Source organism: Phascolarctos cinereus, unplaced genomic scaffold, assembly GCF_003287225.1.
Source record: "Phascolarctos cinereus isolate Bilbo 61053 unplaced genomic scaffold, phaCin_HiC Scaffold_726;HRSCAF=1367, whole genome shotgun sequence".
NCBI classification, from domain to species: domain Eukaryota; kingdom Metazoa; phylum Chordata; class Mammalia; order Diprotodontia; family Phascolarctidae; genus Phascolarctos; species Phascolarctos cinereus.
Window position 1 is genome coordinate 150382254 of NW_027556098.1, and position 14550 is coordinate 150396803.

At 34.4% G+C, this 14550-nt stretch overlaps 1 protein-coding gene across 1 annotated transcript in view; it reads right to left on the bottom strand.

The window, feature by feature from the left end:
* The window catches only part of DPP10 (dipeptidyl peptidase like 10), a 956967-nt gene that overhangs the window by 443043 nt on the left and 499374 nt on the right, over positions 1-14550 (bottom strand). The window contains exon 4 of the mRNA XM_078146817.1: positions 4585-4679. Coding sequence (XP_078002943.1) covers positions 4585-4679 — 95 coding nt within the window. The remainder of the gene's footprint in view (positions 1-4584; positions 4680-14550) is intronic.

Consider the following 14550-nt stretch of genomic DNA (forward strand, 5'->3'; position numbering starts at 1 on the left):
GATGAACAAGTTTGAAATGTAGCCAATGAAATTATTGTAGGGATTGAATAAGAGCAAGACAAACTTTTCCTTAATTTTTTTTAATGTGATGTTAATTATATTTCTCTTTGCTAAATCAAAAAGTTATCTAAATGAGAGTATCCATGGAGGTATAGAAACCTAGTTTTGCTTTGTTTCTGTCAATTATTTGAAACTGCTTGGGAATTCTGTGTATTTATAAGCCCCAAAATATGAATATGTTTTAGAAAGGAACTGATTGAATGGTTTAACAATAGTAGGGTTGTAAAACACTGATCAAAGAAAGGAAGAAGAAACCAAATAAATGTTTGGCTATAAAAAAAGGATGAAACAAAATTAAAACATACTTTTCTTCACATATTGCAGAACTATATCTGAGAATAAAAAGATAACCCTTTCTGTCCCTAGTTTTGTAAACATCCTTTGAGTTGAAAACTGCAAGTTCTCTACTTAGTTTGTTTTTATGTATTTGCATGCACATGGTATCTCCATTAGATTGTGAGGTCCTTGAAAGATGAGACTAGCTTTTGTTTTTCCTCATATCTGCAACATTTAGCATTGTACCTAGTGCACAGTATGTGCTTGATAAATGCTTACTGACTGAATAACTGAATGCAAGCCACTGGAAATATCATCTAAGATTAATCATTTTTAATTAGAAAGCACCTGTGGCTTGTTAGAGTATTAGTTTCCCTCACATCACTTTTATTCCCTCCCATCATTGACTTGCTAGTGATTATTTCATTATCTGAGCACCATATTGTAAAACACAACTTTTCTTGCCCCTAATGTAATACAGTTGATGCTTAAGTGGAATCTAGTACTAGGTAAGGCTTTCCTGCATGAGCTGTAAAGAAAGAATCTTCCTTCACAAAATGTAGAACATATTAATCTTTGGTACTATTAAAAAGCAATTAGCATTCAATACTACAATAGAAGCACATTCAGTATTTTAAAATATAATTAGTGAAAAGATAGGTTTTCTACAGTATTTTTAAATATATTCTTCTTTTATCTTTGAATAATTCTATTTGAGCTTGTCTGGAACAAGACAGTGATTCCGTATTCATAGATACAAGGTTTATTGGTCACATCACATGGGGACACAACAATTTCAAGAACCACTACTAAGATTGTGTTCAAAATAATTGGCAATGTCTAGCCACAAAGTTATAAGAAGAAAAGTATTCCTGGGATGATGATGATGATGATGATGATGATGGCGATGATGATGATACATATTTATACAGTGCTTACTCTGTGCCAGGTAACGTGCTAAGTATTATATCATTTCATCACAACTCTGGAAGAAAAAAATGCTATTATTATCCCCATTTTACAGATTATGAAACTGAGGCAAACAGTGGTTGGCCAGGGTCACACCCCTAATAAGTTTCTCAGGCCAGATTTGAACTCAGGTCTTCCTGACTGCAGGCATGGCACTCTATTTACTCTGATGTTTAGCTACCATCTTGACTTGAACCTAGTGATCAATTTCCATAAAAGTTATAGCCAAAATTATAATTAAAATAATTTTGATTCTCCAGAGATCAATTCAATCCACCATAGAGGGAAATAATTAAGACACTGATTCATAGTCCCATCATCTCTCAAATGTGAAAAAGATTCAAGCTTGCTGACACAAGTCTTGTTACCTGACTTTATTACCTTTCCTTTCTTTCATGTTACTTGCTCTTATACACATGTCTGTTCCTGAGATTTCATGTGACCAACCACATATATACATGAAACATTGATGCATACTGACATGCATACATAGTTTATTTCACTGTAGAACAATTTACTTTTGTAGGCTCTTTGTATCATTCAGACTATTATTTATTTCCAAATTACTGATGTTTCATAAGTACAAAGCAGTTAAAACTAGGGAAACACTTTCCTAGCTGTCTCATTCTGAATATGCTTTTATTTGAAATTGGGCTACTTTCTAGAGATAACAATAACAACTATTTAGACATCACTAATGCACTTCAATGGCAAAAACTTTCCTTTGCATGGCTCATCTAAAAAGGGGGGTGGGTATAGACCCCAACATGCTCTTCTGTTAGAATGATAAATCAGATGAATGACATGAGACAATTTTAGCATAATTAATTAAATTAGTTTGATTAAATTAGTGTAATTAATAATTAAAGGGGATTGTTTTCACTTTACATTTGACAGCCATACCATTATTGTTAGCATTAACAAAGGGAGTTTTTAGTTAACTCATCAATAGTTTTTACAAATACTAATGAAAGAAAACTATGAAAGACAATTAATCAAGGGATTAAGAAATTTTATTTTTCTCTGAGGCTTAATAAAATAATATATTTTATTGACAATTGTTATCATATAGCTAACATATCTTGGTAAATACTTTATCATCCTGATGACACATATTAATTGAAAATGTTTTAATTTTACTTTATATTTAATGTGGCCCACAAGATTATTATAAATTTTTTCATTACTTCCTTGCAATGAGTTAAAGATCAATATTAATGCTCTTGCAATGACTGAACAAAATAATTCAATTTGTTTAAAACCATACTCTGATAAAACTTAGCAAGACATTTGTCCTAAAATTCTTAGTTAAGAGCCATCTCTTAACCAAGAGTACACTCAAATACATAGCTGCCATTGAACTACATATTCTGAATTGTGTGGAAGTGCCACTAGAATTAGTTTGCACTTTCCAAGGATTAGTGTTTGATTTAGTAGCCCTTTCTACAGACTTCAGGTTGCCGGTGTTGTTAGCTGAGGTTTAATAACTGCACTCTCTGAAAAACAACTTAGAAGAAGAAGTAAGTTCTCACTGTTTAGCTGTTCGTGTTGAGGAACAGAAATGAAATATTTAATACATGTGTTTCCATAGCAATTAAAAATTATGGCTATCATGAATGTGAAAAGAAAGAGAATACAAAGGAATTTAGAAATAAAAGGAAAGAAAGAAAATTAAATATGAAAGTAAAGTACAGGAGTATAAGCTAAAGAATACTCAAAACAAAACAAAACAAAACAAAACATCATGACAGAAGGTGGGAAGCATTGTTCTCAAACAACTTTAAGATAATGGGATGATAATCACAGAAGAGTTTTTCAAGGCATTGTAGGAATAAAAAATAATCAACCTTGGGAAAACTATATTAGTAATAGTAAGAATTTCCTGACTACTATAACTTTTTAGCTATATACTCTCATAAGTTTGGGACCATTTAATAAAGCCCTTCAAGTGACTAATGATTTCATCAAGGTGGAAGCTCATTCCACTCATGCAGATTGGAACCCCTTGATCTCTTAGTAATGGTGTTATATTGTACTGTGATGGAAAAAAAAAATCACTACTTATGAGCCTCCCTAAATGAATCAGGATGATATTCAGATTTACACCAAAAATGTTCAGTGGTTGAGTAATAAAAATACAGTTTTTTTATATTAACAAATGCTAAATTTCAATATTTGGCTAATATGTACATATATTTTCTTATTTGAAGTAGATTAGTCACTCTAAGAAACCAGATAAGAAAATATCCCCTTCAATAATGATACGTTGTATAGTAGATCTTACTCATTTTCAATAGTTATTTATTATCATTAACTTTTTCAATTTTGGTTGTCGTTAAATTTTACCTTTACCTTAAATCAATTCAATGTTAAAATGTCATGATGGGTTGTTGTGGTCTCTCAAGACCAAGTTTTGAATTTGGCGGCAATTATCACAAGATTAGGAACAAAGCTGCCATCCATTCATTAGGGTATGCCTAAATTGCCTTGGTGTATTTAAGTATCATCAGGAATAAACAAGGAACAAGGGCTACTCTGGAAAATATGGGTAAGAATTGATATAGATTAAAGTAAGCATAACCAGGAGAAAGATATACAGAATTAGTATAACATTATAAATGAAAATAATATTTAAAAGCAGATAATTCTGAAATTCAAAAAAAAAGATATATCAGTCAAAGAGAATACATGATGAAATTCTCCTCCCCATTTTCAATAGCTTTGGAGAACTAGAGATATCAAATGTTAAAAACACAATCTCACAAAGTTGTTTCATCGCTTTTCATTGTTATATAGGAGGAAGATTGAATTTGTGAGGGTATGTGTTCCAGGAGAGAAGGGAAAAGACTTTGGTGTCAAAACAAAATGTTATGAAAATATTATCACATTAGTTATAATGATGATATAGATAAATTCAAACAAAAAATTACTGAAAGGGGAAGTTACAATAATTTTACCCAAAATTCCATAAAGACGTTAACACCTAGCAAGGATATTATAAGAAATAAAGGTCAGGGAAGTTTCACTTAGCCTTAAGTCCTTGTTAATGGATAGAATTTTTTCCCCCCATTCGTGCAAAAGACTACTAGAACATACAACATACTGTCTAGAGTTTTCCTTATCTTACACTCAAGACCAAGTTTTGAATTTGTCAACTTTTCACCTGCCATACTTAAATGAAGTGTTATCATTGAGGCATGAAAATTACCATTATCTCAAGAGTTCTTGAAACTGAAACCAATGACACATAAATAAGTAAAGTAATTATCCATTACTTACAAAAGTTGTGTTTTCCAATAATAATGTGGTGACATTTGTTTCTACATTCAGTTTAATGACATGTCCATTCCCGTTTTTATACACCACATCTGAATCTGCAACAACAAAGACATTAACATTTGACAATGACATTGACTAGTTAATATAATAACTGTAGAGGAAAAACTGTGCATATTAAACAGACTTATTTGAATGGTGTTGTTACCCTTTGATAACCTGAACAAATTCTGGTCCTTGGATCACATTAATCCCCTTGAATGGTTGTGAGATAATGCAAACATAATAGTTATTGTGAAATGAATAACAGGGTTACTTAGAGGTCCACGCGGATTCCTGGTAGAACAAATGAGAATATGTTAAAAGGATGATTATCCAGCCAGAGAGAAAGAGTTCTGCTGCCCACTGTGTGAGAGAGGAAGATGAAGAATGGTATTCTTTGTCTCTAAGAATTTCTGACTATACTATTAGTTTTGAGTTGCCAGTAGTATGTTTCTTAGGAAACAGAGATAAGTTTGGAAAGATGAGAAATGACTCCATTCTGCTTTAGACATGTTGAGTTTGAAATGCCAAGGTTACTTCTAGAAGAAGGCATGTCCAGAAAATAATTTAACATGTCCTACCATAGCTCTAGGGAACATCTGTCTTATAAAGAGCTTGGGGAGTCAATCATCATGTAATGGCAGTAATTGAAAACAAGATAGCTGATGAGATTGCTAATCATTGTGCCTTATAAATATAACCCAAAGAATAGCCTAATTAGGCCTCCCAAGTTGTTAATTCTGCCCATGTCAGCTCTATTCTGAGTGGCAAATATGAATTATTGTGATTAGGTTTTTCTTAGACATATTTCAGTTAAATTGCCTAATGCTGAAAGTGCACTGTTTTTAAAATATATGGACCTAACAAATTTTACTTTTTTTTTTAGGCAATTGGGGTTAAGTGAGTTGCCCAGGGTCACATAGCTAATGAGTGTCAAGTGTTTGATTTGAGGGCACATTTGAACTCAGGTCCTCCTGACTTCAGGGCCAGTGCTCTATCCACTGTGCCACCTAGCTGCTCTGAGGTTTTACTTTTTAAAAAAATGTTTTAAGGCTTTGTTGTTGTTCAGTTGTTCAGTGGTGTCCAACTCTTCATGACCACGTGGACTATACCGTCCATGGAGTTTTCTTGGCAAAGATACTGGAGTGATTTGCCATTTCCTTTTCCAGTGTATTAAGGCAAACAGGGGTTAAGTGACTTGCCCAAGGTCACATAGGTAGTAAGTTTTTGAGGCTGGATTTGAACTCAGGTCTTTCTGACTCTAGGCCTAACACTCCTATCCACTGAGCCATGTAGCTTACCACTTAAGAATATATCATCCTTTAGAAAGTAATTGATTATCTGTGAATGGATATTTTCTGAGCTAAATTCTTTCCAAGTAATAGGGAAACAGATAAACTAAAGACAAGTAAGCTATGACAGAACTCCACCCCACAAGAAAATAAATAATCACACTGAACTTAAACCAGAATCTTTTGTCAGGCAAAGCAAAAGACATTGCAAGGTGCACTTGAGTCTTTAAAGTACTCAGAACTTTTCCAAGTTGATGATGATTTGACTCTGTGGTCTTAAAAATATTTTACACTTTAAGTTAGAATATTGATTCTTCCCTAATTTTTTTCCTGATGCAGATTGTTATTTCTTTTCATCTTTTCTTATCATCAACATCTTTCTCCTATATTCCTGTCTGGCTTGACAATTTGATTCTAATTTCCTGTGTTTCTAAACTCACTTTTCATTTGCTGTTTCTGATTCCTATATATTCACTCACAAAATGGTGACCTGACTTCTACCTCTTTTTGCTTGCTTTTTTGATGTTCTTGACCTCAGACCATATCTCTCCTTTGATCAAAGTATTATAAACAATTCCATAAGAAAGACTTGATGTTATATTGTCAGATCACTCTTAAGCACTAATCTAAAACAAGACGTAGAAAGGACTGTGCCCTTTCTACTTCTTAGACAAAAAAGGTACAGAGTTATTTTCATAGAGAACTAATTCCAATGAAGATTATTGATCTGTACCTTCTTCAAGGGCTATGTTTAGAAGACTATTGGTGATTGCTTCTCAGAGAGATAGGTTACTTTATCACCTCTATATCCATACTTGTAAGGATTAAACTGACTATACAATACAACACTAATGGGATGAAGGTAGAATAATTAAATAGGTATGGGAAAGGCTAAAAATCACATTCTTTCTCCTATAATCCAAATTAGCTACAAACCTAAAAAACATAAGTCTAGTAAGCCCCAGATGATTCTAGATGTTTAACTTTGTTTTTTCCGTAGTTAGTTGTAAAAACAATTTTTAATATTCATTTTTAAAACTCTGAGTTCCAAAATCCCTTCCTCTCTTTTTCCCCATCCCTCTCCCATTGAGAAGTCAAGCAATTCATATAGATTATACATGTGTAGTCATACAAAATACTTCCATAATAGTCACGTTGTGACATAAAACATAAACAAAAAAACTCAAGAAAAATAAAATAAAAAAATATGCTTCAATCTGTATTTAGACACCATCAATTCTTTCTCTGGGGATGGATAGCATTTTTCATCAGAAGTCCTACAAAGTTGTCTTGTATCATTGTATTGCTGTGAACGGCTAAGTCAGCTCATGCGAGTCTTTCCAGTTTCTTCTGAGAGCTTTCAGCTCATCATTTCTTATGGTACAATGGTATTCCATCATCCACCACATCCACTACTTGTTCAACCATTCCCCAATAAATGGGCAATCCCTCAATATCTAATTCTTGCTCCTAGGGAAGAGCTGCTATAAATACTTTTGTACATATAGGTCTTCGTTCTTTTTTAAATGTATTTTAGGATACAGATCTAGTAGTGGTATTGATAGGTCAAAGGACATGCATGGCTTTATAGCCCTTTGGGCATATAGCTCTTTGGGCAAATTGCTCTGATTGAATGATTGAATCAGTTCAAAACTCCACCAACAAAGCATAAATGTCTCACCTTCCCCACATTCCCTCCAATATTTGCAATTTTGTAATTTACTTTTTCTGCCTTATTACCCAGGTAGTACCTATGAACTATCTCAATTTGTATTTTTTGAATAGATAGCTTTGATTATTTCATCTGAAAACTAATCATATCTTTTGATCATTTATCAATTAGGGAATGGCTCTTTTTTTAAAAAAATAAATTTGACTCAGTTTTCTCTATGTTTGAGAAGTGAGGCCTTTATCAGAGAAACCAAATTAAAAATATTGTTTCACAGTTACTATTGTTACTTATATTTATCTTCATCCTATCCATCCCTTATTCCATTCCCTTCTTCCTTTCATCCTGTCCTTTTTCAAAGGTGTGTTGCTTCTGACTACCACATCTCCCAATCTGCTCTCCCTTTTATGACACCCCCTATTCCATCTCTTATCCCCTTACTCTTCTACTTTACTGTAGGGTAAGATAGATATCTATACCCTATACAAGTGTGTATGTTATTCCCTTTTTGAGCCATTTCTGATGAGAGTAAGGTTTACTCACTCCCCCTTACCTCCTCCCACTTTCCCTCCACTGTAAAAGCTTTTTTTGGACTCAATTATGTGAGATAAGTTACTCCATTCTACCTTTCCTTTTCTCTTTCTCCCAGGACATTCCTCTCTCATCCTTTAATTTTATTTTTTTAGATATCATCCCTTCATATTCAACTCACACCTGTGCCCTCTGTCTATACATGTTCCTTCTAACTACCCTAATAATGAGAAAGGACTTACGAGTTAAAAATATCATCTTCCAATGTAGGAATGTAAAGAGTTTAAGCTTATTGAAGTGCTTTATGATTTCCCTTTCCTGTTTACCGTTCTATGCTTATCTTGAGTCTTGTGTTTGAAAGTCAAATTTTCTATTCTGCTCTGGTCTTTTCCTCTATCTCACTGAATATCCATTCCCTCCCCCCCCAATCTACAAGGATTACACTCAGTTTTACTGAGTAGGTGATTCTTGGTTATAATCCTAGCTCCTTTGCCCTCCATAGTATCATTTGACAAGCCCTCTGATCCTTGAATGTACAAACTGCTAAATCTTGTGTTATCCTCACTGTGGCTCCATCATACTTGAATTGTTTCTATCTGGCTGCTTCCAATATTTTCTCCTTGACCTGGCAACTCTGGAATTTGAGTATAATATTCCTGGCAGTTTTTATTTTGGGATTTCTTTCAGGAGATGATTGGTGAAGTCTCTCAATTTCTATTTTATGCTCTGGTTCTAAAATATCAGACAGTTTTCATTGATAATTTCTTGACACATTATGTCTAGGTTTGTTTTAGATCATGGCTTTCAGACAGTCTCCTATTTTTGAAATTATCTATCCTGGATTTATCTTCCAGGTCAGTTATTTTTCCAATGAGATATTTCACATTGTCTTTTATTTTTTCATTCTTTTGGTTTTGTTTTACTGTATCTTGATTTCTCATAAAGTCATTAGCTTCCATTTGCTCCATTCTAACTTTTAAAGAATTTTTTCTTTTTTAGTGAGCTTTTGGACCTCCCTTTCCATTTGGCCAATTCTGCTTTTTAAGGCATTCTTCTCCTCATTGCCTTTTTGGACCTCTTTTACCATTTAGCCTACTTTTTTTTTAAGATGTTATTTTCTTCCATACTTTTTGGGTCTCCTTTACCAGCCTGTTGACTCATTTTTCGTTATTTTCTTGTATCACTCTCATTTCTCTTCCCAATTTTTTCTCTACCTCTCTTACTTGGTTTTCAAAATCCTTTTTGAGCTCTTCCATGGACTGAGACCAATTCAGATTTTTCTTGGAGCTTTGACTTTGTTGTCTTCTTCTTAGTGTGTGTTTTGATCTTCCTTATCACTATAATAACTTTGTATAGTCAGAGTTCCCCCCCCCATTGTTTGTTCATTTCCCCAGCCTATTAGTGGACTTTTAACTCTTTGTTAAAATAGGGCTCTGCTTTAAGGTAGAGGGCCCATTGTCCCAAGCTTCAGGCTTTTAGTGCGACTCTTTTCAGAGATAATTCTAGGGACTTGTAAATTTTCAGCCCTTCCTAAGGAGAAGTGTTTACTACTCTTCTGGCCTGTACTCTGCTCTGTGAGCAAGTACAAGCACTCTTTTCTACCCTGGAACTGTGAGGAGGGTTCCCTCTCCACTGCAATTGCAAGCTGTGCTATGCTAATGCTCCTCCTTGCCCTGGGACTGCCACCCAGGACTGTGACATGAATACCAATATGGGCAAAGCAACAGTGTCCTGACTCAGTGCTAGCAAAGAGACCTTTGTAATCTCCTTATGGCCAGTTGTTAGACCCCCTTGCCATCTGTGGGCTGAGAGCTGTAGAAGTAGGTGCTGCTGCTACTGATTCAGTCACTCCTAAGGCCTGCTCCTGCTTTGCTGGGGCCTGGTCTGCGTAGTTCCAGCCTGGACTGGACTGTGCTTATCTCTCACTCTGGTGTAACAGACCTTTCCTGCTGACATTCCAAGTTGTCTTAGGCTGGAAATGTTTTTCACTCCATCTTTTCGTGAGTTCTGCTGCTATAGAATTTGTTTAGAATAATTTTTTTTAAAGTATTTGGAGGAGTTTGAGGGAGAGCTCAGGCAAGTCTCTGCCTTTACTTAGCCATCTTGACTCCACCCCCCAGACATTTAACTTTGAAAAGACAAGTCTATATGATCAACATTTTCCCCCTAGACATGTTAGATTTGATTTAAAAGTGTCTTTATATTTTAATCACTAGGCCTCTAACATAAACTCTCACTGCTGCATTAACTAACAAATGTGCAGTATTTTTATTTATATTATTTAGCTTGGTACTGAATGCAAATTTGGTGAAATAGTTAAATAATCTAATTCATCTAGGTACCTCATTATCAGTTCCATTCTTATTACATGCTTCCAATTATAATCTTCTGGGTCATATATTCCACATTTTATTTATAATTACTAGAAGACCATGCCAGTTTCAGAATTCTTGCCATTGGGATAATAAGTTACACTCTAGAACTTTATGTCAAGCCTGTCAAGCTTATATTATGCTCAGTATGAAGTAATGAAATCTGAGAGAATTAAATCAATGAATACAATATTTTAACAGAGAAGACTATAGGATGTTTATTTGTTCTACACTTTAGAAACTGTGCCTTTGTAGCTACACATAGTACTTGAACACTATCCTCTATCTTCTAGATCATTTAACATTAATGAAACAATTTTTTTTCTAGACACATTTACCCTTCGAGCTCATTTTTTAATAGAAATTGGGATAACATTCTTTACAAACCCTTTCCACTGAATGACAAAAAAGGTATTTTCTGCTTACTACTTATTGGAAATTATTATTATTACCTTTGTTCCTAAATAATCTATCTACATTAGGATTCAATTCACACATACACATGCAGACATACACACACACACACACACACAGATACACAAAGAGAAGCTATTTATTTCAGGATAGGGATAGGTCATTTTGATATGTTCATGCTTCCATTTTATATAGAGGATATGGTAAGTAATTCCAGATTAATTTAAAGATGACTTTTTATGACAGTAGGATATTCTTCTCTTGATCTAATACTAGAAAAGATCTATGTCCCCATCTAGTCTGAGTATCTTTTTTTTTATGAATTAGGAAATTAAGGTGTGAAAGGTGAATTAAATTGTCCAAGATCATACAAGTATTAAATAGTAGGACCAGAATTTTGAGCCTATGTTTCCTGATTCCAAATTCAATTCTCCTTCCTTGGTACCAAACATTATTTATAAAGATATCATTTATATCATATCAAAATGATCATTTAAAACATAACACTTCTAATTTCACACTGCTTCAAAAACATTTTGTAATCATTCTCAAAATTCCTCTTTTAAGTATGGATACTAAAAAAGAAAAAAGTAACCTTGAAATGGCTGAATGGAGTTATAAAGAGTTGGAAATTTATAAATGAATTTCTTATTTTTTTTAACACATTCTAAATCTGGAAGATTTAAAACAAGTTTCATGAGAAATATATGAAATGAAATAGATTAGAAAAGGAGAGAAATGAGGTAACTTTATAAAATAATAAAACTTGTATTATCCCGGAACATGAACAAATCAAGATAGGTGGGTTTGGATTTAAGCATGACTAATATTTTCTTCATTTAGAGTGTGTCCAGTCTGATAGCCTCATAGTTTCTCATCAAAGCCATACCAACACGATAATTAATTTATGGTAACCTTCTTGTTAAGTTCCTATCATGTTCTCCTCCAACAGCTAATTTGAACATTCTTTACTTCATGAGGTACTCCATTATATGCCCTATTCTCTGTTTCTGAGTCCTGATCTCCCTATTCCACAAAGAATATCTAGGCCTTTTGATTTGAATGTAATATTCCTTCCTACACCTTTCAGAATCACTCTACAACCATCCTCTGTTTCTTGACTCTAATCTTCATTTATTTTTTTTTTTGGCGGGGGGAATAGGCAATGGGGTTAAGTGACTTGGCCAATAAGCTAATAAGTGCTATGTGTCTGAAGCTGGATTTGAACTCAGGTTCTCCTGAATCCAGGGCTGGTGCTCTATCCACTGTGTTACCCAGATGCCCCCTCTTGCCTCTAATCTTAAAGGAACAAAAAAAACCCCAAAAAACAAAAACTTTTACCTTTAAAGGTAAAACTCTCTACCTTTACTCTCAGTGCCGTCACCTGTAGGTCACTCTAGGACATTGTCTCAATTGTTTCTACCTCAAACCTCTACAATATATCCCACAGCTTAGAACAGTATTCCTTGAAGATGCAAAGAAGAAGATAAGACCTAGCTGAACTCTCCAAAAATGACTCTCCCAACAACTTTAAAATAATGCCTCAAATCAAATTTTGTAGTGACAGAAGCAACAAAGATCAGAAGAAGACATTTTTTTCCTAGCCTAAGACAATTCAGGAAGTCTGTAGGAGTGTTCTGTAAAACTAAGGTGAGTTCAGGCCTGCACTGTGGCAGGAGCATCAGTGCTGGGCCTTGGAGGTAGCTGCAAAAGCAACATGAACAACAGCAGCAGCAGCTTAAGGAGCTCTCAGCCCAGAGATGGTAAAGGGGTCATACAACTGGTCAGAAAGAGATTATCAGCGACCTTTTGCTGGCATTACATACAGCTGATATTGATTGGAAATTCTATTGCCCATAAGTAGTTTGGGATAGCAGTTCCATGACATAGAGGAGTGTTTGTGATTAGTCACAAGGTAGCAGGGAAACTATTTAGTTTCTGGGCCAAGAGGAATACTAGAACTAACGGATACAGGGAAATCAGGGACAATTCCTAGGTAAAGACCAGAGTATAGAACAGGAGTACAGTGGTCCTACCTGTTCCAGAATAACATCACCTTGGAAACACCAAAAACTTGCAGACCCAGAACTAGCTCTGAAAATAGCATCATGAAAAAATCCTAAAGTTTGTCACAGTACCTCCCCATCTCCAGGTGGCCAGAGCCCAACTTCAACATAAAGGTCAAAGTCAAGAAATAGACTGGAAAATGAACAAACAGCAAAAAAGAATGTTACCATAAAAAGCTCATACCATAGCAGAGAAGGCCAAGACAAAGACAAAAACTCAGAAGAAAAAATAATTAATTTGAAAAATTGGAAATTGACTAAAAAAAAATTGGAAATTGAAAATTGGAAAACAAAAAAATCCACTGATCACTTCCTGAAAGAGATCTCAAAATGAAAACTCCCAGGAATATTTTAGCCAAATTCCCAAATTCATATGTAAAAGAAAAACAGTGTTGCAATCAGCCAGAAAAGGAACAATTCAAATTTTGTGGAGTCATGATGATGAATATAAAAGATTTAGTAGCTTCCACCTTAAAGAAGTAGAGGGCTTAGAATATGCTATTCTGGAAATCAAAAGACCTAGAATTGCAACCAAGAATAACCTACCCAGAAAAATTGAGTATAGTTCCTCAGGGGGAAAATGGATATTTAACAAGATACAGGACTTTCAAGCATGAAAGATGAAAAGATCAGAGCTGAATAGAAAATCTGACATTCAAACTAAAGACTCAAGAGAAATATAAAAAGGTAAACATGAAAGAGTAATCATAAGGTACTCAATAAAGTTAAGTAGTTACATTCTTATATGGAAAGATGATACATGGAACTCATAAGATATTTATCATTATTAGGACAGAGACATACATAGACAGAAGTCATGGGTGTGAGTCAATTATATTGGGATAATCTCCAAAAAAAGTAGAGGTAAAAAAGAAAGAAGCACAGGGAGTAAAGGGAAGCAGAGGTAGAATGAAGAAAATTTTCTCGCATAAAATAGGTATAAAGGAAGAGCTTTAATAATATAGGGGGAAATGGCATGGTGGTGGGCAATGCTTGAATATTAGTCTCATTTAAATAGGTTCAGAGGGATGAATGTCACACACACACACACACATACACACACACACACACACACACACACACACACACACAGAGTTTGATATTAAAATCTATCTTTCCCAGTAGGGAAATAGAAGGGGAAGGGAAGAAGTATTAAAGGAAGTAATAGTCAAAATCAAAATGGATTTTTGAGGAGGGACTGAGCGAGAGAAGGGTAAACAGAAGAAAATGATATGGAAGGAAATACAAAGGTAGTTATCATAACTGTGAATGTGAATGGGATGAGCTGACCCATAAAACACAAATAGCAGAATGGATTAGAAACCAGAACTCAACCACATGTAAGAGACACACATGTCAGAGAGAGAGACACACACACCCCATTAAAATAAAGAGCTGGAGCAAAATCTACTATGCTTCAGCTAAAGGGCAAAAGGTAGATCTCAGACAAAACATGTGTGTGTGTGTGTGTGTGTGTGTGTGTGTGTGTATCTTTCTTTACTGACTGTTCACTTTGTCTCAAAATATATATAGGTATGTCTCTATCTTGAGAACTTTTATTTGATCCTGATAGCCACAATGAT